The sequence below is a fragment of the Lutra lutra genome, chromosome 14 (genome assembly GCF_902655055.1).
Source record: "Lutra lutra chromosome 14, mLutLut1.2, whole genome shotgun sequence".
In the NCBI taxonomy this organism is placed as follows: domain Eukaryota; kingdom Metazoa; phylum Chordata; class Mammalia; order Carnivora; family Mustelidae; genus Lutra; species Lutra lutra.
Window position 1 is genome coordinate 30,387,270 of NC_062291.1, and position 26,685 is coordinate 30,413,954.

At 41.0% G+C, this 26,685-nt stretch overlaps 1 protein-coding gene across 1 annotated transcript in view; it reads right to left on the reverse strand.

The window, feature by feature from the left end:
* Positions 1-6,797: 6,797 nt before the first annotated feature.
* The window catches only part of DNAJC12 (DnaJ heat shock protein family (Hsp40) member C12), a 36,830-nt gene continuing 16,942 nt past the window's right edge, over positions 6,798-26,685 (reverse strand). The window contains exons 3-5 of the mRNA XM_047703500.1: positions 20,273-20,412; positions 15,649-15,853; positions 6,798-7,339 (exon numbers count right to left, since the gene is read on the reverse strand). Coding sequence (XP_047559456.1) covers positions 7,245-7,339; positions 15,649-15,853; positions 20,273-20,412 — 440 coding nt within the window. The 3' untranslated portion in view covers positions 6,798-7,244. The remainder of the gene's footprint in view (positions 7,340-15,648; positions 15,854-20,272; positions 20,413-26,685) is intronic.

Genomic DNA, 26,685 nt, shown 5'->3' on the forward strand with positions numbered 1-26,685 from the left:
AAGTTCATTTTCGCTTTTGTTTCCTTTGCCTTTGTAGACATATCTTGAAAGAAGTTGCTATGGCCAATGTTGAAGTGGTTACTGCCTATGTTCTCCTTTAAGATTTTGATAGATTCCTGCCTCACATTGAGATCTTTAATTCATTTTGAGTTTATCTTTGTGTATGGTGTAGGAGAATAGTTGAGTTTCATTCTTCTACACATAGCTGTTCAATCTTCCCAGCACCATTTATTGAAGGAAATTTCTTTTCCCACTGTATATTTTTTCCTGCTTTGACAAAGATTATTTGACCATAGAGTTGAGGGTCCATATCTGGGCTCTCTACTCTGTTCCACTAGTCTATATATCTGTTTTCGTGCCAGTACCATGCTGTCTTGGTGATCACTGTTTGTAGTAAAGTTTGAAATCAAGCAACGTGATGCTCCCAGTTTTGTTTTTCTTTTTCAGCATTTCCTTAGCAATTCAGGGTCTCTTTTGGTTCCATATAAATTTTAGGATTGTTTGTTCCAGCTCTTTGAAAAATGCCAGTGGAATTTTGATCGGGATGGCCTTGAAAGTATTGATGGCCCTAGGCAGTATAGACATTTTAACAATGTTTATTCTTCCCATCCATGAGCATAGAATGCTCTTCCATCTTTTTGTGTCTTCTTCAATTTCTTTCACGAGTGTTCTGTACTTCTTCGAGTACATATCCTTTACATCTTTGGTTAGGTTTATTCCCAGGTATCTTATGGTTCTTGGTGCTATAGTAAATGGAATCAATTCTCTCATTTCCCTTTCTATATTTTCATTGTTAGTGTATAAGAAAGCAACTGATTTCCGTATATTGATTTTGTATCCTGCCACATTACTGAATTGCTGTATGAGTTCTAGTAGTTTGGGGGTGGATTCTTTTGGGTTTTCCATATAAAGTATCGTGTCATCTGCGAAGAGAGTTTGACTTCTTCGTTGCAAATTTGAATACATTTTATTTCTTTTTGTTGTCTGATTGCTGTTGTTAGGACTTCTAATACTATGTTGAATAACAGGGGCAAGAGTGGACATTCTTGTCATATTCCTGATCTCAAAGGAAAGGCTGTCAGCTTTTCTCCATTGAGGATGATATTTGCTGTGGGTTTTTCATAGATAGATTTTATGAAGTTGAGGAATATTCCCTCTATCCCTATACTTTGAAGGGTTTTAATCAGGAACAGATGCTGTATCTTGTCAAATGCTTTTTCTGCAACAATTGAGAGGACAATGTGGTTCTTTTCTCTTCTCTTATTGATTTGTTCTATCACACTGATTGATTCATGAATGTTGAACCACCCTTGCATCCCATGGATAAATCCTACCTGGTCATGGTGGATAATCTTTTTAATGTACTGGTGGATCCTATTAGCTAGGATCTTGTTGAGAATCTTGGCATCCATATTCCTCAGGGATATTGGTCTGAAATTCTTTTTGGTGGGGTCTTTGCCTGATTTGGGGATCAGGGTAATGCTGGCTTCATAAAAAGAGTCTGGAAGTTTTCCTTCTGTTTCTATTTTTTGAAACAGCTTCAAGAGAATAGGTATTATTTCTTCTTTGAATGTTTGGTAGAATTCTCCAGGGAATCCATCAGGTTCTGGGCTCTTGTTTTTTGGGAGGTTTTTGATCACTGGTCAATCTCATTACTAGATATTGATGCATTCAGGTTGTCAATTTCTTCCTGATTCAGTTTTGGAAGTTTATAGGTTTCCAGGAATGCATCCATTTTATCTAGGTTGCTTAACTTATTGGCATATAACTGTTGATAATAATTTCTGATGATTGTTTCTATTTCCTTGGTGATAGTCGTTATCTCTCCCTTTTCATTCATAATTTTATTAATTTGGGTCCTCTCTCTTTTCTTTTGGATTAGTTTGGCCAATAGTTTATCAATCTTAATGATTCTTTCAAAAAACCAGCTTCTAGTTTTGTTGATGTGTTCTACTGTATCCCTAGTTTCTATCTCATTGATCTCTGCTCTAATCTTGATTATTTCCCTCCTTGTGTCTGGGGTTGGCTTAGTTTGTTGTTGATTCTCCAGTCCTTTAAGGTGTAAAGAGAGATAGTGTTTTCTGGATTTTTCAGTTTTTTTGAGTGGATAGTTATGTATGTCCCCCTTAGGACCACCTTTGCTGTATCCCATAGGTTTTGGACCAAAGTGTATTCATTCTCATTGGTTTCCATGAATTGTTTAAGTTCTTCTTTGATTTCCTGGTTAATCCAAACATTCTTAAGCAAGGTGGTCTTTAGCTTCCAAGTGTTTGAATTCCTTCCAAACTTTTTCTTGTGGTTGAGTTCCAGTTTCAAAGCATTGTGGTCTGAGAATATGCAGGGAATAATCTCAGTCTTTTCATATCAGTTGTGCCCTGATTTGTGACCCAAGAGTTGTCTATTCTGGAGAAAGTTCCATGTGTGCTCAAGAAGAATGAGTATTCTGTTGTTTTAGGATGGAATGTTCTATATATATCTATGAGGTCCCTCTGGTCCAATGTGTCACTCAATGCTCTTGTTTCTTTATTGATTTTCTTCTTGGATCATCTGTCTGTTACTGAGAGTGCCATGTTAAGATTCCCTACTATTAATGTATTCATATCAGTATGACTCTTTATCTTGATTAACAGTTGTCTTATGTAGTTGCCTGCTCCCGTATTGAGGGCATAAATATTTACAATTGTTAGATCTTCTTGATGGATAGACCCTTTAAGAGTGATGTAGTGTCCTTCTTTATTTCTGACTACAGTCTTCAGTTTAAATATGATATGCAAATTGCTACCCCAGCTTTCTTTTGAGGCCTATTGGCATGAAAGATGCTTCCCCATCCCTTCACTTTCAGTCTGGATGTATCCTTAGGTTCCAAATGGGTATTTTGTAGGCAATATATGGTCAGGTCCTGTTGCTTTATCCAATCTGTGACCCTGTGCCATTTTATGGGAGTGCTTAGGCCATTCATGTTGAGAGTGATTATTGAAAGATACGTTTTTATTGACATCATGTTGCCTGTGAAGTCCTTGTCTCTATAGATTGTCTCTGTAAATTTCTGTTCTATGACACTCTTGGGTTCTTTCTTCTTTTATAGAACACCCCTTAATATTTTTAGTAGTGCCGACTTGGTGGTCACATACTCTTTTAAACCTTGCCAATCTTGGAAGCTCTTTATCTCTCCATCCATTTTGAATGTCAACCTTGCTGGATAAAGTATTCTTGGCTGCATGTTCTTCTCATTTAGTGCCCTGAATATGTCTTGCCAGCCCTTTCTGGCCAGGTTTCTGTGGAGAGGTCTGACATTATTCTGATGGACCTTCCACTGTATGTAAGGAATCTCTCCCCACAGCTGCTCTCAAAAGCTCTTGCCTAAAATTATGATTCGTCAGTCTTGCAATCAAGTGCCTTGATGTCTTTCTAGATTCGTTCATCTTAGGTGGTGTTCTTTCTACCTCTAGGACATGAACGCTGGTTCCATTCCCCAGATTGGGAAAATTTTCATAGAGAATTTGTTCAACTATATTTTCTAGTCTTCTTTCTTTCTCCTCCTCAGAGATCCCAATAATTCTGGTGTTGGAACATTTCATGGCGTCATTTATTTTCCTAATTCTGTTTTTATGGCTTCTAAGCTGTTTGTTCCAGGCCCCCTCCTGATCCATTTTCTCCATCAGTTTGTCCTCTAGATCACTAATTCTATCTTCTGCCTCGGTTACCCTAGATGTTAGAGTATTTAGATTAGAATCAATCTCATTGATAGCATTTTTAACTTCTTCCCAGGCAGCTTTCACTTCTACCCTAATCAATTCCATGTTGTCACTAATGGTTTTCTCCAACCTAGTCATTGCCTGGATAATTGTTACCCTGAATTCCCTTTCTTTTTCTTTTTTTTTTTTTTAGTAAGATTTTATTTATTTATTTGACAGATCACAAGTAGGCAGAGAGAGAGGAGGAAGCAGGCTCCCTGCTGAGCAGACAGCCCAATGTGGGGCTCAATCCCAGGACCCTGAGACCATGACCTGAGCCAAAAACAGAGGCTTAACCCACTGAGCGACCCAGGCTCCCCTGAATTCCCTTTCTGACATACTGTTTATGTCCATACCCAATAGCTCTGATGGAGACCACACAGTCTCTGAATTTTTCCTCTGTTGGGTGTTCCTCCTTCTAGTCATTTTGGTGAGAAGTCATTGAGGGGATGTGTTGCTGAATATATCAACTGCGATCCAGGCAAGGTGCACCCTGAAACACTTCTGAGCAATTGGAAGTCACCACCAAAAAGAAAGAAAAAAGAAAAAGAGAGAGAGAAAAAAAGAGAGACAGAAAAAATAAAGAGAAGACCCAGCCAGAATGACCCCCAAGGTAAGATTTATAAGGTATACAAACACAAACGGGCAAACAAAAAGACTGACAAAAGTAAATGACAAGAAAAAAAAGAACCCAGCCAAATGGACCTCAAGGATGAGATTTATATAATACCAGAATAAAAACAAATACACAGAAACACGGACAGAAGAAAAAAATGGGAGGGTGGTTATAAATCCTCGATGTGGGTGAGAACATTTGATTCTTCCTAGGTGTATCTTGATATCTTTGTTAAAGGACTCAAATTTCCAGAGATAGGGGCGCCTGGGTGGCTCAGTGGGTTAAGCCGCTGCCTTCGGCTCAGGTCATGATCCCAGGTCCTAGGTTCGAGCCCCACATTGGGCTCTCTGCTCAGCAGGGAGCCTGCTTCCTCCTCTCTCTCTGCCTGCCTCTCTGCTTACTTGTGATTTCTCTCTGTCAAATAAATAAATAAAATCTTTTAAAAAAAAAATTTCCAGAGATAAAGGGAGATTAAAACTGGTTTATATATAGGGGTAGTATTGTTTAGGGAAGGACGATTGCCTTGAAACTTGTATCTATATGTATATTTAAAAAAAGAAAAGAAAAATACAGGTAGATGTATGAAAAAAAACTAAAGTTAAAAAGTTATTATGGAATATGTTGTATTAAACCTCTAGTTGTAATGGTAAATAGGTTAAAAAATTTTTTAAAGAACAAGAAGAGCGAGAACAAATGAAAATAAAAGTTGTATCTATGAAATATACAGGTTTTAGAGCAATACCGGGAGCTTAATATATTGTTTTCCTCTGATATTGGGATTTTACAGTTTTATGGGAACCCTGTGGTGGTGTCCTCTCATTCTTTTGGCTGGCTTCTGGGGGAGGGGGCCTGCCGCGTTGTTTTTCAGTCAGTCTTGCTTGGGTTGAGTCCTTCTGCTCCCTATCAAGGGGCTGGGCTCTGTGGAAACCAGTTTTTTAGGCTTTTGTTCTCTGGAAGTTTTTGTTCTTTGGTGACTTTTGAGGCTTATTGGAGGTTTAGTGGAAAGCAAACTGCACCTAGACCTCTGCCTCAGAAAGTAGCTTCAGTCTGCCCCGCTCTGGGTGGTCCAGAACATACCAACTCCTCCTCTGCAAACTCTGCTGAGCCGTGCAATCTCCCACAGGCAGGGCCTGTTCCCAGCCACCGTCTCAGGGGTTGCCCAAAGCACCCAATTGTCTCTGCACCCTCATGCCACTAAAATCACTAGCGATATTGGTCTAGGGAGCCCTGCTTCGGGTGGCTAACTTTGCCAGGACTGCTGTCTGGGGTAGTTCCTTCAAGTCTGGGCTAGGAGTGTTCAGACTCTCCGCAGATCCTAGAGACCGCTGGCTAGCACCCAGAGCACTCTCGGGTGCGGGTGGGGAGCACCGTTCAGACCCCGGTCTCGCAGCGAGCACAGAGTGCAAAAAGGCTGTGGTTCTAGAGAGCACCCACCAGACTCCCTCACGGGGGCAGGAGTGCACCCCAGCCGAGTGGTGGTGCAAGCCGCACAACACTGAGGGGTCTGAGACGAGGAACTGGAGGCTCCACCGCCGCACTCTCTCTGGCATGGGTGGTCGCCTGTGGTGGCTGACCTAGGTCTGTGGGCTTAGGCCCGTGCCTGTGACTGCCTCATTCCCCCAGTTGCCCGTGAAGATCTTTTGCTCTTTTTGAGTGCTTTTAACCAGACTCCATTTTTTAAAAAAGATTTTATTTATTTATTTGTTAGAGAGAGAGAGAGACAGAGTGGTAGGCAGAGGCTTAACCCACTGAGCAGGGAGCCCGATGTGGGACTAGATCCTAGGAGACTGGGATCATGACCTGAGCCGGAGGCAGCTGCTTAACCAACTGAGCCACCCAGGCATCCCCAGATTCCATTTAATGCTGGTTCCCAACCACAGGGCACTTTCGTGTTGGGGTATTACTTTCCAATGGGTTGCTTCTGGTGGCTCCCTCCCCCTTCCATTTATCCTCTTATATCAGTCCAATTGTTCCCAATCTGCTTTACCTCTCCACTGGCGTCTTCTGCCCCCATCTAGATCCAGAAGTGTATAATCCTACATCTCAGGCTGGTTTCATGGGTGTTCAGAGTGTTCTGGTAGCTAATTAGCTCACTTTAGAGGACCAGCTGAAACAGGGTCTCCTACTTCTCTGCCATCTTGCCTCTCCTCCCAAAACATATCTTCTCAAATAAATAACCTTTTAATTTTACAAACACTAAAATTAAAATAGAAATAGCTAATCAGGGGCACCTGGGTGGCTCAGTGGGTTAAGCCTCTGCCTTTGGTGCAGGTCATGGTCTCAGGGTCCTGGGATCGAACCCCGCATCGGGCTCTCAGCTCAACAGGGAGCCTCTCTGTCTATTTATGATTTCTCTCTCTTTCAAATAAATAAACAAAATCTTCAAAAAAAAAAAAAAGAAATAGATAATCAAATTATTTTCAAAATATAGTTACATTACAAATTCATTGTGAATTTTGGAAAGTGATTTATTTCACTCTATGGGGTTTAGACAAGTAATTTCACATTTCATTTTAAGTCAAGAGTCAGAAAACATTTCTTGTACAACCAGCACTAAGAGAGATTATGGTATATCAATGAATTATTTAAATACAGAGATAGCTTTTTAAAACGGAGTTCTACAAGTAACATTAACAGGAAAATACACACCATATAAGCTAACTTTGGATCTAAGAGCTTTAATGTATTCAAATATTGAAAGAAACTAGTCTGAAACTTTTCTCACTTAAAAAACACATTGTGATTGAGTGGGTTTAAGGATGGAGGAACCAATCAGTACTGAGCGATTCACAAACATGACAGAGAAACATAACATTTATAAGATTTAAACAAAGCCTTGTTGGCAGCACAAGAGATGGTCTTGCTTTCTCTCTCTCCAATTGAGCAGGAACTTTTCATATTTCGTAGTTTCTGAATTTCCTCAGGAGTTCTGACGGAGCATCCCCAGACCAGCGGAAACGAAGGTGCCAAGAGTTCCCATCTGAAAAACCTTTAAAGCACAGAAGAGTTTTTAAAATCAGAGAGGTAGCAAAAGAAAACTCACAGTGTCATGGCAAAATGGCTTGCTGATAAGATTTCACTGCAGTAAATGAAATGTAAGTAAGTCTTTAATATGGATTACCAATATCTTATAGAAACTGATTATCTTAAGTAGACGTTCCAGTTCTTTTTTCCACACACACACACTTTGATTTGGCCTGGTGCACCCATTCATTTATTCATTTGTAAAGAAACATTTTTTGAGCAACTATTACATATTGCCAGCCTCTGTGCTGAGTACCGTGAGACAGCAGTGCCTGTCTCCTGATGGGGGTCACAGAAGAATCCAGAAAACTATTAATGTGGGAAAAAAAAAAAAAAAAATATATATATATATATATATATATATATATGGAGGGAAACACATAGGAGAATGGGAGACCAGAGAAAGTCATTCAGTGTGGACTTGGCAGAATAAAGGTAAAGTGAGAAAAGACTTCTGGAAGGAAGTCACATTCAAAGTGACCATGAGTAGGAATTAGCTAGACCGGGGTGTCTCCAACTTCCATATGCATAGTCATTATTTAGAGATCTTGTTATACTGGAAATTCTGATTCTGGATGTCTGGAGTGGAGCCCGAGATTCTGGATTTTTTTTTTTTTTTTTTTTAGATTTTATTTATTTATTTGACAGAGAGAGACACAGTGAGAAAGGGAACACAAGCAGGGGTAGTGGGAGAGGGAAAAGCAGGCTTCCCACTGAGCAGGGAGCCTGATGCAGGACTGGATCCCAGGACCCTGGGATCATGACCTGAGCTGAAGGCAGACAGTTAATGACTGAGCAACCTAGGCACCCCGATTCTGGATTTCTAAGCAGCTTCCTTACCTGACCACTTGATGCAAATAGTACCCAGCCCCAACCTCCGTGCCTCCCTGTCCCCTTACCCTGCTAATTTTTCTATAAAGCCCTTCTGAATATTTGATATTAAATATTCATTTATTTATATATTATATATGGGGAGACCCCACTCCAAAAGAAAAGGGGGGACTTCTGTGTGGTCACAAAACATAACAGTAAAATGAGACATAGATCTCAAATTTCTTTTTCTCTTTGATTTATCTATTTTGATTTTTGTCTATTTAAAATTTTTATTTATTTTTCAAGTAGGCAGTATATTCACATGGCTAAAATTCAAAAGGCACAAAGATTTACTCCAAAAGTCTTCTCCTTCCTCTCCTCTGATGTTTCCAGTAGACAAATTTGTTACCAGCTGCCTGCCTATCCTTCCAGAGATAGTCCGGGTATATACAAGCAAATACATGCATACATTCTCCAACACCACCTTCCCACCCCTTTTTTATCCTAAATGCTAACAGATGGTCCACTAGTCTCCTTTTGACTTTCTGTTTCTAATATACCTTGATGGTTGCTCTTTTTTTTTTTTTTTTTTAATTTATCAGAGAGAAAGAGAGCACAAGCAAGGGGAGTGGCAGGCAGAGGCAGAGAGAGAAGCAGGCTCCCCGGTGAGCAAGGAACCCTTCCTTCCTCAATCCCAGGACCCTGGGATCATGACCTGAGCCGAAGGCAGCGGCTTAACCCACTGAGCCATCCAGGCATCCCTGATGGTTGCTCTTTATATATGAAGAGCTTTCCCATTCTCTCTTACAGTGGATGAGTATTCTATTGTATGGTAAACAAAAACACAATGCATTTATTTGCTATTCTGCAGTGAATAACATGGCACACATGTTATTTTGCACATGGGTGATCTGTAGGATAAAATTTGTGGAAGTGGGATGGCTGGGTCAAAGTCATTGTGCATTTGCAGTTTGTTATTAACAGACACTGCCAGACAGTTCTCCATAAAGCTTGACCCAGCAGCAGCTGATTTTCCTACACCATCATTAACACCACGTTAACAAACTTAGTAACCTTTGCCAGGCAGATGAGTACCAAACGGTGCAGTTTTAATTTGCCTTTCTCTTGGTATGAGTGAGTGAAAGCATCTCTTCATATGTTCCAAGGCTATTTGTGTATTTTCGGTTCTATGAATTATCTGCTCATTTTTTTTTTAACCAGATGGTTGATCCTATGTCTCACTGATTCACAGAAGCATACATTAAGAGAAGTTATCATTTCACTAATTACAATGAGATGAAATATTTTTATATGTTTAAAAGCTGCTGTATTTTCTGTCTCAAACTGCCTATTTATAAAGTTTCCCGCCCTTTTACTTTTGGAATATTGATCTTTCTCTTCTTGATTTGTAGAGTCAACTTTTGACTTCTTATCAACAAGAATTAGTTTACATGGATGAAAGAACATTCTGTGCTTAAATGATTAACAATAAAAGGATATTTATAGATATCTCCAGTGGTGGGAATTTGGGAGTTCATTTGCAAAGAAATTGGAAACAACTTTCAAACAGCTGCCAAAGTAAAAGGTCAATGGTAAAGGATCTCTGGAAAAACAAATAATTTATTCCACAATAGTAAGATTTCTTTAATTCTAAACAACTTTGTTAAAAATTAAAGAAAAGTTCATTTTCCTTCTCTACTAGAAGGAAGGTAAATTGGCAAAAAATCTGCCACAGGCAATTTGGCAAAACTTATCAAACTCGTTAAAATGTGTAAATTTTGGGGCGCCTGGGTTGCTCAGTGGGTTAAGCCGCTGCCTTCGGCTCAGGTCATGATCCCAGGTCCTGGGTTCGAGCCCCGCATCGGGCTTTCTGCTCAGCAGGGAGCCTACTTCCTCCTCTCTCTCTGCCTGCCTCTCTGCCTACTTGTGATTTCTCTCTGTCAAATAAATAAATAAAATCTTTAAAAAAAAATAAATAAAATAAAATGTGTAAATTTTAACCCAATAATTCTACTTCTAGAAATTCATCCTAAGGAAATAATCACAGGTGTTCTCAAGGATTTAAGCATAAGGATATTTATCATGATTTATAAATGTTTTTAAAAATCAAGAAACAATCTAAATCTTTAGCAATGTAAAGTTGGTTAAAAGTATTTGATATATTGGGGCACCTGGGTGACTCAGTGGGTTAAAGCCTCTGCCTTTGGCTCGGGTCATGATCCCAGGGTCCTGGGATCGAGCCCTGCATCGGGCTCTCTGCTCAATGGGGAGCCTGCTTCCCTCTCTCTCTCTGCCTGCCTCTCTGCCTACTTGTGATCTCTGTCTGTCAAATAAATAAATAAAATCTTTAAAAAAGTGTTTGATATAGTCATTAACAATTTTTTAATATTTATGGTCATAGAAAAATTCTCATAACATATCACTGACAGATAGTTAGAAAACAGTTTATAGGGGTGCCTGGTTGGCTCAGTAGGTTAAGCCTCTGCCTTCGGCTCAGGTCATGGTCTCAGGGTCCTGGGATCCAGCCCCGCATCGGGCTCTTTGCTCACAGGGAGCCTGCTTCCCTCTCTCTCTGCCTGCCTCTTTGCCTACTTGTGATCTCTCTCTGTCAAATAAATTAAAAACAATTTAAAAAAAAACAATTTATAGGGATGCCTGGGTGGCTCAATCAATAAGTGTCTGCCTTCAGCTCAGGCCCTGGGATGGAGTCCCACATAGGGGTCCTTGTTCAGTGGAGAGTCTGCTTCTCCCTCTGCCTGCTGCTCCCTCTCTCTCTCTCTCTCTCTGACAAATAAAATCTTAAAAAAAAAAAAAGCTTACAGAATAACATACAAAATATGCTTCCATTGATATCTTAAAATATTATCTAAATATCTAATCAGAAAAATACACACAAAACAGTTGACAGTGGTCGTTTAAGAAAACGATCTGTTTGTACTCTCTTTAGAATATCAGAGAAAACAAATTTAAGAATTTTCTTTTCCGGAAAAAGCAAAAGGAAATTTCTGACGACCTGTGATTGAAATACACACACACACACACACACAAACACAAACACACATGTACAGTATGGTCCTCTTAATTTTAGGTATACTAACATATATAAAAATACACCAAAAGATCAATAATAGATATGTTTCTAGGTGCTAAGATTACAAGTTGTGTTTTCTACCTTTTGCCTGACCACATTTCTCACATTTCTACTATAAATATACTTGTTATTTTATAGTTTGAAAAAGGTGTTTTCTAGCTTGGGTTCCAATAGAAATAGACCCCCAAACAAGAATTCCAATGTAAGTAGTTAATTTGTTGTTTGTTTTTGAGTAGGCTCCACACCCTACGTGTGGTCTGAACTCATGACCCCAAGATTAAGAGTTGCATGCTGGGGCACCTGGGTGGCTCAGTTGGTTAAGCGTCTGCCTTTGGCTCAGGTCATGATCCCAGGGTCCTGAGATAGAGTTAGGCTCCCTGCTCAGTGGGGAGTCTGCTTCTCTCTCTCTATCTGCCCTTCCCCCCTGCTCACATTCACATGCTCTAGCTCTCACTCTCGCTTTCTCAAATAAATAAATAAAATCTTTAAAAAAAACAAAGAGTTGCATGCTCTCCTGATTGAGCCAGGGTCAATATGTGGTTAATCTGAAAGCTGATTCAGGGAGGTCCTGGTAAGAAAATAGGGAAAGGAACCAAGTTTGTAAAAGGTACGTTATCAGGCAGATTGCTACCCTGGGCAACCAGGGCTTGATTGCACTAGAGAACCCTGGAAGACAGTATAAAAACTCCCACAGAGTTCTCTCAGTTTGGGAAGTAAAGGAGCCTCCCACTCACATTCATCAGTATCCATGGCTAATCCAAAGGTGTTTATTCCCTGGCACTTATTGCCACGCTGGCTCAACTACCAGAGAACACCCTCTGGTAGAAACCATAGAGTGAGCAATGGTAAGGCAGATGTCCAGAGATGTCCAGAGCAGCACACATCGGCTACATATGATCTTTTATCTTTAATTCCAGAACATTACATAAACTATTTTATTCTAGAATGGCATTGATCAGAAGCCATATTTATTGCCTATTTAAGTGGAAGAAAGGAAAAGTGAGATTGTCTCACACACCAGTTTTCGGGGGCTGTGCTCCATATTTTCCTGGTTGCAGTGAAGAGTCAGAACAGGATGGGGACTATTTGACAGATGGCCATCACAGAAGAGGCATCAAAAGGCAAACTCCAAAGTAAATATGAACCACTGCTTGAAGAAACTAATGAATATGCTGAAAAAGTAGGTGAGAAGCGACTCTGGACTCGGTAAAGCAGACATAAATAATATTTCTTAAGTGTGGATGTTACAGAAATTTACGCTGTAGTAAAATAAAGGTACAAATAATCATACAGCTGCACTTTGGTATATCAAACTCCAACTTTACGCTCAATAATCTCTTTTTTTTTTTAATTTTATTTATTTCTCCGACAGGGAGATCACAAGTAGGCAGAGAGGCAGGCAGAAAGAGAGGCAGAAGCAGGCTCCCTGCTGAGCAGAGAGCCCAATGCAGGGCTCAATCCCAAGACCCTGAGATCATGACCTGAGCCTCATGACCTGAGCCGAAGGCAGAGGCTTAACCGACTGAGCCACCCAGGCACCCCTACAGCCAATAATCTCTTAAACAGCATTAAGAAATGGTAAATGTGGCCTTTAGTAAAATTTCCTAATTCTTATTCTCTATCGACAGCTTCTCAGAACAGTGACCCTCCTCTCACTGCTCCCCCCACCTTTTATCCCTCTGTCACAGTAAGAGAATATACTTCACCACGGGAGGGCATCAAAACTGACATCAGACTGTATTACACACCCGGGACTAACATAACATTGTATGTTAATTGCACTGGAATTTGAAAATTAATAATAATAAAATAGGATTACAAAAAAAACCCTGACATCACAATTTATTCTGAGTAAATTACAATATATCTATCATGTGGAATCCTTATCTGCTGTTTAAAAGGACATAATTTAAAAAAATAAAAGTAAAAGGATGAGTTAATTCTAAATATAAGAGTCTAAGGAGAAGCCCCATAATAATAAAAACTAACACCAAAAAAAGCACCTACCAGGTACCTCTAAATATTTTACATAATTTATTTATTATTCAAGAAAACCGTATGACATAAACACTAACGTTCTGGCCATATAATAAGAAAACACAGATACAGAGGGGTTAACTTGCTTGAACAAGGTCATACAACTCATCTGTGGAAAAGCAGGGATCTGATTCCAGACTTTGTGCTCTAGGCACTGTGTAGCAGTATAACACCATTATTTTTAAAGCCCTCGCAAGTGAACATGTATTTCTACAGGCTTGTATTAGCATAGAGGACAATGTGGAAGGAGACACACTTGGGCATCTGCATTGACTTCAGGAAACAGAAGCAGAGAATGATGGGAACCTGGGGTAAGACACTAAGTCACTATCTGTATGTGCTTCTTTGAATTTTCTAATAAAAAAACTCCTATTAATTTGGGGTATTTAAAAAATATCTAAATAAGTGATTTTTTCAAAGATTTTATTTATTTATTTGACAGAGAGAGAGAGAGATCACAAGAAGGCAGAGCAGCAGGCAGAGAGAGAGGGGGAACCATGCTCCCTAGATCATGACCTCAGCCGAAGGCAGAGGCTTAACCCTCTGAGCCACCCAGGTGCCCCACAAAGAAGTAGTTTTTTAAAGGAAGAGAAAATTTCCTAGAATCTGATGCAAGGGCTTCCAGCCTCATGCCTGAGGCTCTGAAGTGATCAGATGTCCCTCCCCACCCCATTCCCCACCCCCTCGCCGGCCCCAGTGAATTCAGACTAGGTCTGAATCTGAAACAGAGAGACACAGGGAGGCCCCAGGGGTTCAGGAAGCACAGATCTGAACATTCTGGGCTGAGTAAAGAAACATTTGTATGTTTGCCTGTGTGTGCCTGTGCGTAGGTCTCCATTGTTACGTGTGTATTTGCCTAAAACACTGTTTTTTTCTGAAATTCGGTCTTCTGCTTTGATCAGCTTGTTACATTATAACCATGCCCAGATTTGAGGCTTATGCAATCGATGTGTGGACTCCACAAAAGGATATCTTGAGTAACCAGCACAGACACCTGAATTGCACCCTAAAAATCTTTATTCTTTCAGGTAATGAGCATGTAGAAGTTCTCCCCAAAGGGAGATTTCAAGTGACTATTTCTAGAAAGACTATAATTCACCACAAACTAATTATCTTCTTTTCTTCAGTAAATATTCAAGGATTCAAGGACTTTCAGGAGCCCTTGGTTTAAAAGCTAAATTCTAAAGAGATGCTGAATCACAACCCTGAGAGCCTAGCAAGACTCTGAAGGACAATGACAGTGGGTGTACAAAACACACCTACACGAGATCAACACAGTGGGATGGCTGGAAACACAAAGAAATGATCACAATAGCTGACATTAACCCAAGACCGGCTGGGTAGGTGAATCACTGTGATAAGCATTTTTCATGGATCTCATTTAGTCCTCATGATAATTCTATGAGAAGGTACCATCACGATCTTGATTTTATAGAGGAAGAAACTGAAATCTAGAGAAGTTAAGTAACTTTTACCAAGTAATACAGATCACAAGTGGTAGAGTTAGGAAGGTAGTGTAGCTTGGGAACTTAATCTCTATAATGCCTTGCTTCAGTGGAGCTATCATCCAGAATGTCTCCAGAGCTACTTCCAGATGTACCTTCTCAAGGTAGTGCAATGCCTTGCCTTACACACAGACTGAAACCAAGTTGCCTTAGTTCAGCCCCTTCCCCTGCTGCACACAAGCTGGAGAGCTTTGGGAAAATCACTCAACCTCCCTGGACTTCAGGTTTCTCATCTGTAAAATGAGCAATATGGTGCCAACTTCACAAGCTTGTAGTGAGGAGTAAATAAATTGTCTATGAACTAAACATAAGACAAGATAATACATGTAAAGTAATGCACATAAAGAACATTTCTATACACAGTAAACACCCAATAAATGGCAGTGTATTTCAGTCCAGCAGAAGACACTCCCAGAAATGCCCCAAATTTCCCTTGCAAAGAATGTATTGGGGAATGTGTCTTCCAGTGTCTGTGTCAGTGCTAAGTAAGTATCTTTTAAGGTGATAAAGTAATCCTTAAATTTGGCACTACTGTTTAGTTGGAAGAGGTTGAGAATAAACGCAGTATAAACCAAGCCCTTTAAAGATTTTATTTACTTATTTGACAGACAGAGATCACAAGTAGGCAGACAGGCATGCAGAGAGAGAGGGAGAAGCAGGGAGCCCTGATGAGCAGGAAGCCCGATGTGGAGCTCGATCCCATGACCCCGAGATCAGGACCTGAGCCAAAGGCAGAGGCTTTAACCCACTAAGCCAGCCAGGTGTCCCAAACCAAGCCCTTTAATTTCAGATCTTCTTTGTTCTGCAAAGCTACATGACTTGACTTACTTGGAGAATCGGGATTTTGTGGCGGGAATGACTTCTCCAAGGACTTGGATTCTTTTTGCTCCATTTTCTCTGTGGTTGAACCCAGTTCCTCTTTCTTTATTTCTCTTTGCTTGTTCCATTCCTCATTTTCAATCTTGTCGGTATGAGGCTGGTCAGATTCTTCCAGCATCAGATCTTTTTTACCTCTGACAGCCCAGTGCATTGACTACATTAATTAAAAGTAGACACAAAACATAAAATCAGTATTATATAGTATTCTGTATTTAAAGTTCAATGTGTGGTAAAACCTGACCTACTATTAAGAATTTTTCTGTAGGTTTTATTTCAAAATAAAAATATAAATTTTGGGGTGGCTGACTGGTTCAGTCAGTGGAACAGGTGACTATCTCAGGGTGGTGGATTTGAGCCCCAGGTTGGCCTAGAGCTTACTTAAAGAGAAAGAGAGAGAGAGAGGGAGAAAGAGAGGAAGGTGGAAGGAAGGAGGGAAAGAAGGAAGGAAATAAGGGAGGAACGGAAAAAAATGGGACACTTGGCTGGCTCAGACAGTAGAGCATGCAACTCTTGACCTAGGGGTTGTAAGTTTGAGCCCCTCTCTAGTGAGGAGATTACCTAAAAATAAAATCTTTAAGGGGCACCTGGGTGGCTCAGTAGGTGGGGTGTCTGAGTCCTGGTTTCAGCTCAAGTCCTGATCTCAGATCTCAGGGTCGTGAGATTGCATCCTGCATAGGGCTCTGCACTTGGTGGAAACCTGCTTAGGATTCTCTCTCTCTCTGACCCTACCCCATCTCTCTCTCTAAAATAAATAGGGACGCCTGGGTGGCTCAGTGGGTTAAGCCTCTGCCTTCCACTCAGGTCATGATCTCAGGGTCCTAGGATAGAGCCCTGCATGGGGCTCTCTACTCAGCAGGGAGCCTGCTTCCTCCTCTCCCTCTGCCTACCTCTCTGCCTACTTGTGATCTCTCTTTCTCTGTCAAATAAATAAATAAAATCGTTTAAAAATAAATAAATAAATAAAGTAAAATAAATAAATAAATTTCAAAAAAAAAAGAAATATTTTCTTAAAATGTTAATTTTAGGGGCACCTGGGTGGCTCAGTCCATTAAGTATCTGGCTTCAGCTCAGATCATGATCTCGGGGTCCTGGGATAGAGCCTTGAGTCGCTTGAGTCGGCTCTGCTCAGTGGGGAGCCTGCTTATCCCTCTTCTTCTGTCCCTCCTCCCCAGCTCATGCTCTTTCTCTCAAATAAACAAATAAAATATTTTTTTTCAATGTTAATTTTTAAAAGGGACAGCGGCCTTAGCTGGTGCAAAAAATCTGCTTTTGGTTTGGTTGGTTTGGATCTGTTGTTGTTTAGTTAGGTTTCTTCCTTTTTCTGCAGGTGCACAGAGTGGAAGAGGCTGTCCAGTGGTTTTATCTGTCAGGGAAGGGATATCGGGAAGGTCAGTGAAAAATAGAAAATAAGAAATTCAAGAATTCAGGGCCCAGAGAGCTGAAAATGTGGTCCTTCAACATCATAAGTCTATTAAGTGTCCTGTACAGTGAATTTACTCCAGGCCTCAGTACTCTTTCTCAGAATAAAAGTGACTCCTATTTCTCTTAGATGGGTGTTGAGGATTAATGACTTACCTACAGTAAATGCTTTGATAAATGCCAAAGATATCCTGAGATAATAGTTTTATTCATCCATCCACTTTATAAGAATAAAATATTTTAACATCAGGCCCCTGTATCTGCTGATCCCAATTAAAGAAATACACAGGGGAAAAATCCAAACGGTATCTAACCTCAAATTCAGGCACCTCTCATACTTTGCACTTCAATCAAAGGACTAATGTAAGAGCGATGCTAGGCAGCCTGGTTTGCTGGGACACAATTAGGCCTCATTTCTGTGCTCACAGAGCGTATTTCTCAGCTCCCCTAAGATATTAACTGGGCAGAACAACATTTAACATCGAGGAAACTAGTGTGGAATGACTCAGTTCAATAGAAGTTCAATAGAAGAATAGACTCTATTCAATAGAATAGAATAAATATCAAATGATAGCCTTTGATAGAGACTAAGAGGGACATTAGGAAAAGGACAGTCTGTGCAGCAAAATAATGAACTGCACCAGACCAAAAAACTCACTGTGTGCAGTGGGTGAACCAATGCTAAACAGACACCAAGCCTGTGTGCAAAGGCCACTGTCCTACAGTCTATGAAATTGGTATGTTGTTTATTCTACCTTCTCCATTAACTTATCAGCTTTCTTTAATGTGTTTTTTTCCCCTAGGAAGTCATTTTTAAAATTCTGGACCTTCGGGCGCCAGGGTGGCTTAGTCAGTTAAACATCTGCCTTCAGCTCCGGTTTTGATTCCAGGGTCCTGTTATCCAGTCCCAAATCCGGCTCTCTGCTCCGAGGGAAGCCTGCTTCTTCCTCTTCCTCTGCCCCTCCCCCTGGCTCGTGCACTCTCTCTCTCTCTCTCTCAAATAAATAAAATCTTTAAAATAAATAAAGTCAGTAATTTCATTTAATTCTAGACCTTGTTTAATAATAAAAAATTGTGCCTACATGCCAGTGAATATTAAATAGACAAACAGAGGGACGCCTGGGTAGCTCAGATGGCTAAGCGGCTGCCTTCGGCTCAGGTCATGATCCCAGCATCCTAGGATCAAGTCCCACATCCTGCTCCTTGCTCGGCAGGGAGCCTGCTTCTCCCTCTGCCTCTGCCTGCCACTCTGTCTGCCTGTGTGTGCTCGCTCTCTCTCGCTCTCTCTCTCTCTCTGACAAAGAAAAATAAATAAAATCTTTAAAAAAAAAAGAAGAAATAGACAAATAGAAAAAAACAATTGATTTACGTGAGCCATGGATAAGCTAAATAACTATTCAAAATTGACTAGCTGTTTTTATTCTGGATCAACATGAGTGAATTTTTTACTTGCTTGGGTGATCTTTGACAAGCTCTTGGATAACATTCATTTAGGACAGACTGTTTTCTGAACAGGCCCAGAAGGTACTGAATTACACACTGTTCCTGGGGAAAAGGTAACCAAACGGGCATAGTAGGAAGCTTCCCTGTCGTTTGTAGCCAACTGGACTCACCCCAAGGACACTTCACCGAGCCCAGGAACCCAGGAACAATCAGTGGACAAACAGATCCATGTGAGAGTAACTCAAAGAGCCCTCCCAGAAGGGATCAATTTGTCAAACAATCAATTCACCAAAAATGTGTGCCTATTAACTCTTTTTTCTAAAGGTTTTATTTGTTTATTTGAGAGAGAGAGAGAGCATGAGCAGGAGGATGAGCAGAAAGGGAGAACCAGACTCCCCACTGAGTGCTGAGTCTGATGTGGGGGCTCCACCCAGGGTTCCACTCGGGGCTCAGGGTTCATGGCCAGGCTCAACATCAGGACTGTGAGATCATGCAGTAAGCCCAAGTCATAGTTTCTCTGTTGGGGCGCCTGGGTGGCTCAGTCAGTGTGTGAGTTGATTTCAGCTCAGGTCATGATCTCATGGTTGTGAGATCAAGCCCCACTTCGGCTCCACGCTGGGCATGTAGCCTGCTTAAGATTCTCTCTCTCTCCCTCTGCCCCTCCCCTCCTAAATATATATATAAATAAATATAATTTATATATATTGAAATATATATATAAAGGCAAATGTAAGAACAAAGTAAGTGTCTAACACAGTAATTATGGTGATTACTTTTATATTTAGTTTTTTTAATAGCATGAAGAAAGAGAACGCAATGATTTAAAGTCTCTCTGCATCAATACAATGACTCTTTCACCAGAATTTGTAACAAGAATAAATTTAAAATAATTTACAGCTTTCTTTAATTAATCAGGCTCTGTTTTTTTATAGAACTTATAAGCCTTATGAAAAGAACTAAAAGGATGGAAGAGAAGAATTTGCACTGGTTCAAAATTCAGCAGTATTATATGAGCCAATTGAGAAGCACAGTTGTCAGAATGTATAAAACAGGGCACCTGGGTAGCTCAGTGGGTTAAGCCTCTGCCTTCGGCCCAGGTCATGATCTCGGGGTCCTGGGATCGAGCCCTACATCGGGCTCTCTGCTTGGTGGGGAGTCTGCTTCCCCCTCTCTCTCTGCCTGCCTCTCTGCCTACTTGTGGTCTCTCTCTCTCTCTCTGTCAAATAAATAAAATCTTAAAAAAAAAAAAAGAATATACAAAACAATAAATGCCAGTGAGGAGTATAGATATGGAATCAAACAGCCAAGCAGAGTGACAATCACAGTCATCAGCTCTTCTGGCACTGATCCATTGAATTCCCCTCCATAGGGTTTGTGGACACTGAGTCATATCCATATTCTATCAGCTTCTTGGTCTTCTCCCTCCTACTGCCTATCGACTGTTTTTTTTTTTTAAAGATTTATTTATTTGACAGACAGAGATCACAAGTAGGCAGAGAGTCAGGCAGAGAGAGAGGGGGAAGCAGGCTCCCCGCCGAGCAGAGAGCCCGATGCGGGGCTCGATCCCATGACCCTGGGATCATGACCCCAGCCGAAAGCAGAGGCTTTAACCCACTGAGCCACCCAGGCGCCCCTGCCTATCGACTTTTTAAGCTACTACGTGAGTCTAATCCATGGGCAGCCCGAGCTTCAGGCTCAAAGAGAAACCTACCGTTTTCACCGAGTCACTCAAAGCTTCCCACTGCTGGAATGGCATCGACATCTGGCTCCTGCGCCAGTGGTCATAACGGGCACGACTCTCCGTATTCGTCAGAACATCCTTTGCCTTCTGCAGTTTCTGAAAAGTCTCCACTGGAAAACAGATCAAAAGATGAGCACTTCTCTCTTGAAGGAGTTATTTTAAATTCCCAAGCAAAGGGATCTCACTGGAAGAGGTCTGTTATTTACCGGCTATGTGACCTTGGGCCAGTTCACCTCTTCAAGCTTTAATTTCCTCATGTGTAAAGTGAATCACAAGGACAAGTGAGGTCATGTATGTACAGCGCCTGGCTCACAGTTTATCCACTCTCTTTACTGAGCTCCAGTGCTGTTCCGGGTTTTGATTACACGGGTGTGAACCATAGACACGAACTATTTAGTGGGATTGACATTTAGAAACATCAAAAAAAATTACAGTTTTGTCTACTCGGAAGACGACTACCTTTGCTACTGGTAGTTGTGAGGAAGGGTAGTGATTGGGCTAGAGGAATAGTGGAAAGGAAGACCCTAAGGCAGGAAGGAGCACAGTGATTTAGAGAAAATAGAAAAGGCCCATGTGGGGGCGCCTGGGTGGCTCAGTGGGTTAAAGCCTCTGCCTTTGGCTCAGGTCATGATCCCAGGATCCTGGGATTGAGTCCTGCATCGGGCTCTCTGCTCAGCAGGGAGCTTGCTTCCCTTCCTCTCTCTCTGCCTGCTTCTCTGCCTACTTGTGATCTCTGTCTGTCAAGTAAATAAATCTTAAAAAAAAAAGAATATTTCTTAAAAAAAAAAAAAAAAAAAAAGGCCCATGTGGCTGGAGGACACAGGGCTGGGAAAGGATGACGAGGAAATGAGGAATGGGGACCCAGTCATCCAGGAACTTAGAGGCCTAAGGATTCTGGTCTGTTTTTTGTTGTAAGAACAGTAAGAAGCTATTGGGAGGGTTTAAGCACAGGAAGTAACATGATGGGCGGTTGATAAATGGTAACTTTGTCACTGATCTATTTGACCAGATGGCATACAATAGAAACCATCCGTGTCCCTTTTGTAAACACTTCCAATGTCCTTCTGCTCTTCAATGAAGTTCAAACTTTCTATAGAACAATACAGAAAAATCAATTGTGTTTTCATACGGTAGCAATGAGCAATCTGAAAATGAAATCCGGGAAGGAATCCCATTTTTAATAGCATCAAAAAGAATAAAATACTTAGAAAAAAATGTTGAACAAAAGAAATGCAAGATTTATATACTGAAAACTATAAAACACTGTTGGAAGAAATTAAATATCTAAATAAATAAATATCCATGTTCATGGATCAGAAGACCCAACATTGCTAAGTTGGCTGTGGAGGCCGAGAAAATTAAGGCCATCCCACCTCAAGTTTAGCTGATGTGGGAAACAGAGGGAGAAGAAAATCATTAAAATTCCTCACCTATTGACAAGCCCTTGAAAGAGTGGCTCTCCCCTGGGGACTTAACTGCCCTCACCTTGAGATTTTGCTAAGGAAAATCCTAGCGTGACCAACTCCCTACCCCGACAGGTCCGACCAGAATCCTGTAAGTCTACTTTAACAATTCCTTTAGGAAACTTTATCTCTAAACCTCCAAGATAGTGTTGAGAATCATTCCCAAGTATATGACCCACTGACATACATCTAAAGGGTCTCACAAGAAGATTTTTATTATTGGTAATGAATAACCTTTTCCTCAGACAACAGCTAGCCACTCAAGGTCCTGGAGACCTCGCTTCCAAAATTCCTTAGAGACTTACATCATCCGTAACCCCCTTTGTCCTCACCCACTGCCGAGCTCACTCCTACTCTGCCTTTAAAAACTCTGACTGTAACCTGGCTCGGGGTCCAAGTCCCTACTACGCTGTGTCGGGTATACTTGGGCCCAAGCTTAAGCTCGTCAAATAAACCCTCGTGTGATTGCATCGGTGCTTGGCTCCTTGGTGGTCTCTGGGACGCGAAAACTCGGGCATAACAATGGCAAATATTCTCCAAACCGCTCTTTAGATTTAATGCGATCTCTATCAAAATCCCAGGTGCCTTTTTTCAGCAGAAATTGACAAGTTGATCCTAAAAATCCATATGTACATATAAGGGACTCAGAATAGCCAAAACAGGGGCGCCTGGGTGGCTCAGTGGGTTAAGCCGCTGCCTTCGGCTCAGGTCATGATCCCAGGTCCTGGGTTCGAGCCCCACATAGGGCTTTCTGCTCAGCAGGGAGCCTGCTTCCTCCTCTCTCTCTGTCTGCCTCTATGCTTACTTGTGATTTCTCTCTGTCAAATAAATAAATAAAATCTTTAAAAAAAAAAAAAAAGAATAGCCAAAACAATCTTGAAAAACAAAAACAAAGTTGGAAGAACCCACACTTTTCAATTTAAAACTTTCTACAAAGCTACAGTAATGAAACTGTGTGGTAATAGCATTAGAGTCAACATAAATAAATGGGATATTATGAGTCCAAAAATAAACCCTCAAAATTTGCAGTCAATTGGTTTTTCTTTCTTTTAGGGGCGCCTCGGTGCCTCAGGCATTAAGTGTCTGCCTTTGGCTTAGGTCATGATTCCAGGGTCCTGGGATCGAGCCCCACACTGGGCTCCCTGCTCAGCGGAAAGCTGGCTTCTCCTTCTCCCACTCCCCTGGCTTGTGTTCCCTCTCTCACTGTGTCTCTCTGTGTCAAATAAATAAATAAAATCTTTTTAAAAAGTGGATGAGGGGTGCCTGGGTGGCTCAGTCGATTAGCCATCTGCCTTCGGCTCAGGTCATGATCTCAGGGTCCTGGGATCGAGCCCACATCAGGCTTCCTCATAAGTGGGGAGTCTGTTTCTCCCTCTCCCTCTACCCCTCAACGCCCAGCTCATGCTCTCTTTCTCTCTCTCAAATAAATAAATAAAATCTGGGCACCTGGGTGGCTCTGTTGGTTAAGCGACTGCCTTCAGCTCAGGTCATGATCCCGGGGTCCTGGCATCAAGTCCCTCATCAGGCTCCCTCTTCAGTGGGTAGTCCTCTTCTCCCTCTCCTCCCTGCTCCTGTCCGCTCTCACTATATCTCCACCTCTCTCTCTCCAATGAATAATTTTTTTTTATCTTTTTAAAATAAATAAATAAATAAAATCCTTTTTAAAAAGTAGAAAAATCTGTAGCGAGAGTAAGTAGATTCATGGTTACCAGGGGCTGGGCAGGGGGAAATGGGAAATGATTGCCAATGAGTACAGGGTTTCTTTCTTCTTCACAACAACCTTATGATGTGGATCTTACTATCATTATCATTATTATTATTCCCATTTTACAGAACCTAAGCCTAAAGGAGTCAATGTAACTTATCCAAAGTCCCAAAACTTCAAGCGATGGAGCCACAAATCAAACCCAAGCCTGCCAGGCCTCCCAGCTGCCGCTCTCCACTGACTGCCTTTCTGCTTCTTCCATTTTCTTGCAATGGATGTTACCCTCCAATCCACAGCTTCTCCTCCACCTCCAGAGATAATAAAATGTCATCATTCACCAATAAGATCCTAATTGTGCCCTTGAGAAGCTCAGAGTCTAGTAAGGAAGCAGACATATAAGCAAATCATTTCAAATTTAATGTGATAGAAATATAGAAGCAAGACTTCTCCACTTGGGGAGTCAAAAAATATTTCATTAGTTTTCTCTATACTTGGATCATCCTTGACTTTTTCTCTTACGTCTCACTTCTAACCCCTTAGCAAACCCTACTGGCTCTACTTTTAAAATATATCTAAGATCTGACTCCTTGTTGCCACTTCCACTACCCCCACTCTGGTTCAAGCCACTGTCTTCTCTTGGTTGGAGTATTATACTAGCTTCTCAGCTGGTCTCCCTGCCTTTATCTCAGTCTGTTTTCTACAAAACAGTTAGAGAGATCTTTTAAAAAATAAGTGACATAGTATCACTCCTCTGCTCAAAATGACTTTTAATGACTTCCCAGTTGTCTTACAGTAAAATTGCAATTTCTTACCACCAGTGGCATGGCTAGTAGGTCTGATATGTTCTGCCTGCCTTTTACCATCTCTTCCTTCTCTGATCTCATTTTCTTCTTTTCTCCCCATCTCCCCTTGCTACAGCCATAGGAGCTTCCCTGATGCATCTTGAGTATACCAAGCACACACCAGCCCCAGGACCTTGGCACTTACTATCCTTTCTACAAAGAATACTTTTACACCAGGCACTCATACGTCATCTCAGATCCTGTCTTGTAGAGGGGGTCTTCCCTGACTATGCTGTATAAAATGACTGCCCACCAGCACCACGCCTTTATCTCCCTTGCCCTACTTTATGTTTCTTTATAGTACTTGCCCCCAGCCATTATGTAGTTTTTTGTTTATGATCTGTCTCCTCTACCACAATACAAACTCTGTGGAAACAGAGACTTTATCTCTTTTTTCGGTCTCTGCTATATCCTTTGCACTGAAACAGCATAGCAGGTGCTCAAGAGGTGTCTGTTCAATGAACCAATGAGTGAATGCTTCCTATTTTGAGTGTGAGAAAGATAATATATAGTGCTATTCCCTGAGTTCCAACCACCAAAGAAATGACACATATCATTAAAACATTTTGTGAATTAGGAATATTTTAATACTGTCAGTGAGGAAACTAATTTAAATTGCCCTGATAGTGTTTAAAAATACCTCATGGTCAGGGGTTGGCTAGGTGACTCAGTCGGTTAAACTTTTGACTCTTGATTTCCACTCAGGTCATGATCACATGGTCGTGGGGTCTAGCCCTGCACCAGGCTGCATGCTCAGTGCAAATCTGCTTGAGATTCTCTCTCTCCCTCTCCCTTCGTCCCTCCCCCCGCTCACATGCGCACTCTCTCTCTCTCTAAAAATAAATACATAAATAAAATATTTTAAAAAAAAACATGGGAAGTAATCAAGAGTCTCTCAAACAGGCATTGAGGCAAATGTATAATCAATACTGACAGTATTGGGGTGCCTGGGTGGCTCAGTGGGTTAAGCCTCTGCCTTTGGCTCAGGTCACGGTCTCATGGTCCTGGGATCGAGTCCCACATCAGGCTCTCTGCTTGGCGGGTAGCCTGCTTCCTCCTCTCTCTCTGCCTGCCTCTCTGCCTACTTGTGATCTCTGTCTGTCAAATAAATAAATAAAATCTTAAAAAAATAATACTGACAGTATTGAAAATACTGAAATGATTCTGTACCCCGGTGGTAAAGAATTGCTATTCCTGAGCCCCCCTCCTCCAAACATCACCACTTTAAGTGTTCCCCCAACAATCAGAGATGCTCCCTGCCACAGCAGGGTCCCTCCAAGACCTGTCCCAAAGCTGGACAGCACAATACCTAATAAGCCATTAACTAATATCGCCGCTGGAGGTATAGCAATTAGTGGGTTAAAGGGAAGACCCTAAAGTTAGGGCTATTGGAAATTACTATTGGAGAATAAACAAGCTAATAAAAAGCATCTTGCCATAGCAGCTCTCTGTAGTGAGTAATCCTTCCTACTGCTGATGACAACGTAAATATCCCACTGTACAAATAAGATGTCATTTTTCCCAAAGGGAATAAAAAGCTCATTAAATTATCACCACAGATGCACATTCCAGTTACTACTACAGCAGTGTTTATAAAGATTTACATATTTATCTATGAGTCACCTGCTCTTTGCACATTACTGTTAGCCTGTTTCCAGAGTCTGCAAAATGAAAGAAGCCTGCTTGGGATTATTCTGCTCTCAGTCCCTCGACAAATGATAAGCAGAAAGCTAAAGATACTTTATCTTTCCTGATAGCTGGCCTTTCCTTGTTCCATCCTCTCCACCACATTTATTAAAAATGAGTTTGGGTTTATATTTGTCCTTTAATATACCAGCTAATCAAATGAGTCACAACAAGATAAACATTTACCCGTTCTGGGAAGAGAGATCTCATTTTTACAAGCTTATAAGAGCAAATGATGCCAGGACCTTTGAGAGACATTCCATTTTAACTCCTAGATCTACTCTGAAAATACAGAGGTTCTTTTAAATTCATATTTCACAATTGAATTTGTATTATTATAGTCACCTTTTTAATGTAGGCCATTTACACTTACTTGAAAAATAATAATAAAAATATGATGTCCGACCGTACTTCGAAAAAAATCTGGAGGAAAATATACCACTTGTTAATAGTGGTTCCCTGGCAGGAAGCGATAAGAGCAGACTTTCACTTTCAACATTATTTATTACTGTATGTTATTTTTATTCAAAGGGGAAAAAGCAATAAAGGGTTTTTAAAGTGAGAAAGCATGGAGACTTGGAAAGATATGTTAGCAAGGACAAGGAGCTCTCCTTCAAATATCCAAATGTTTTTGCAGCCTCCAAATCAATAACAAAAATGACATTTCACAGAACTTTAATTTAGTCT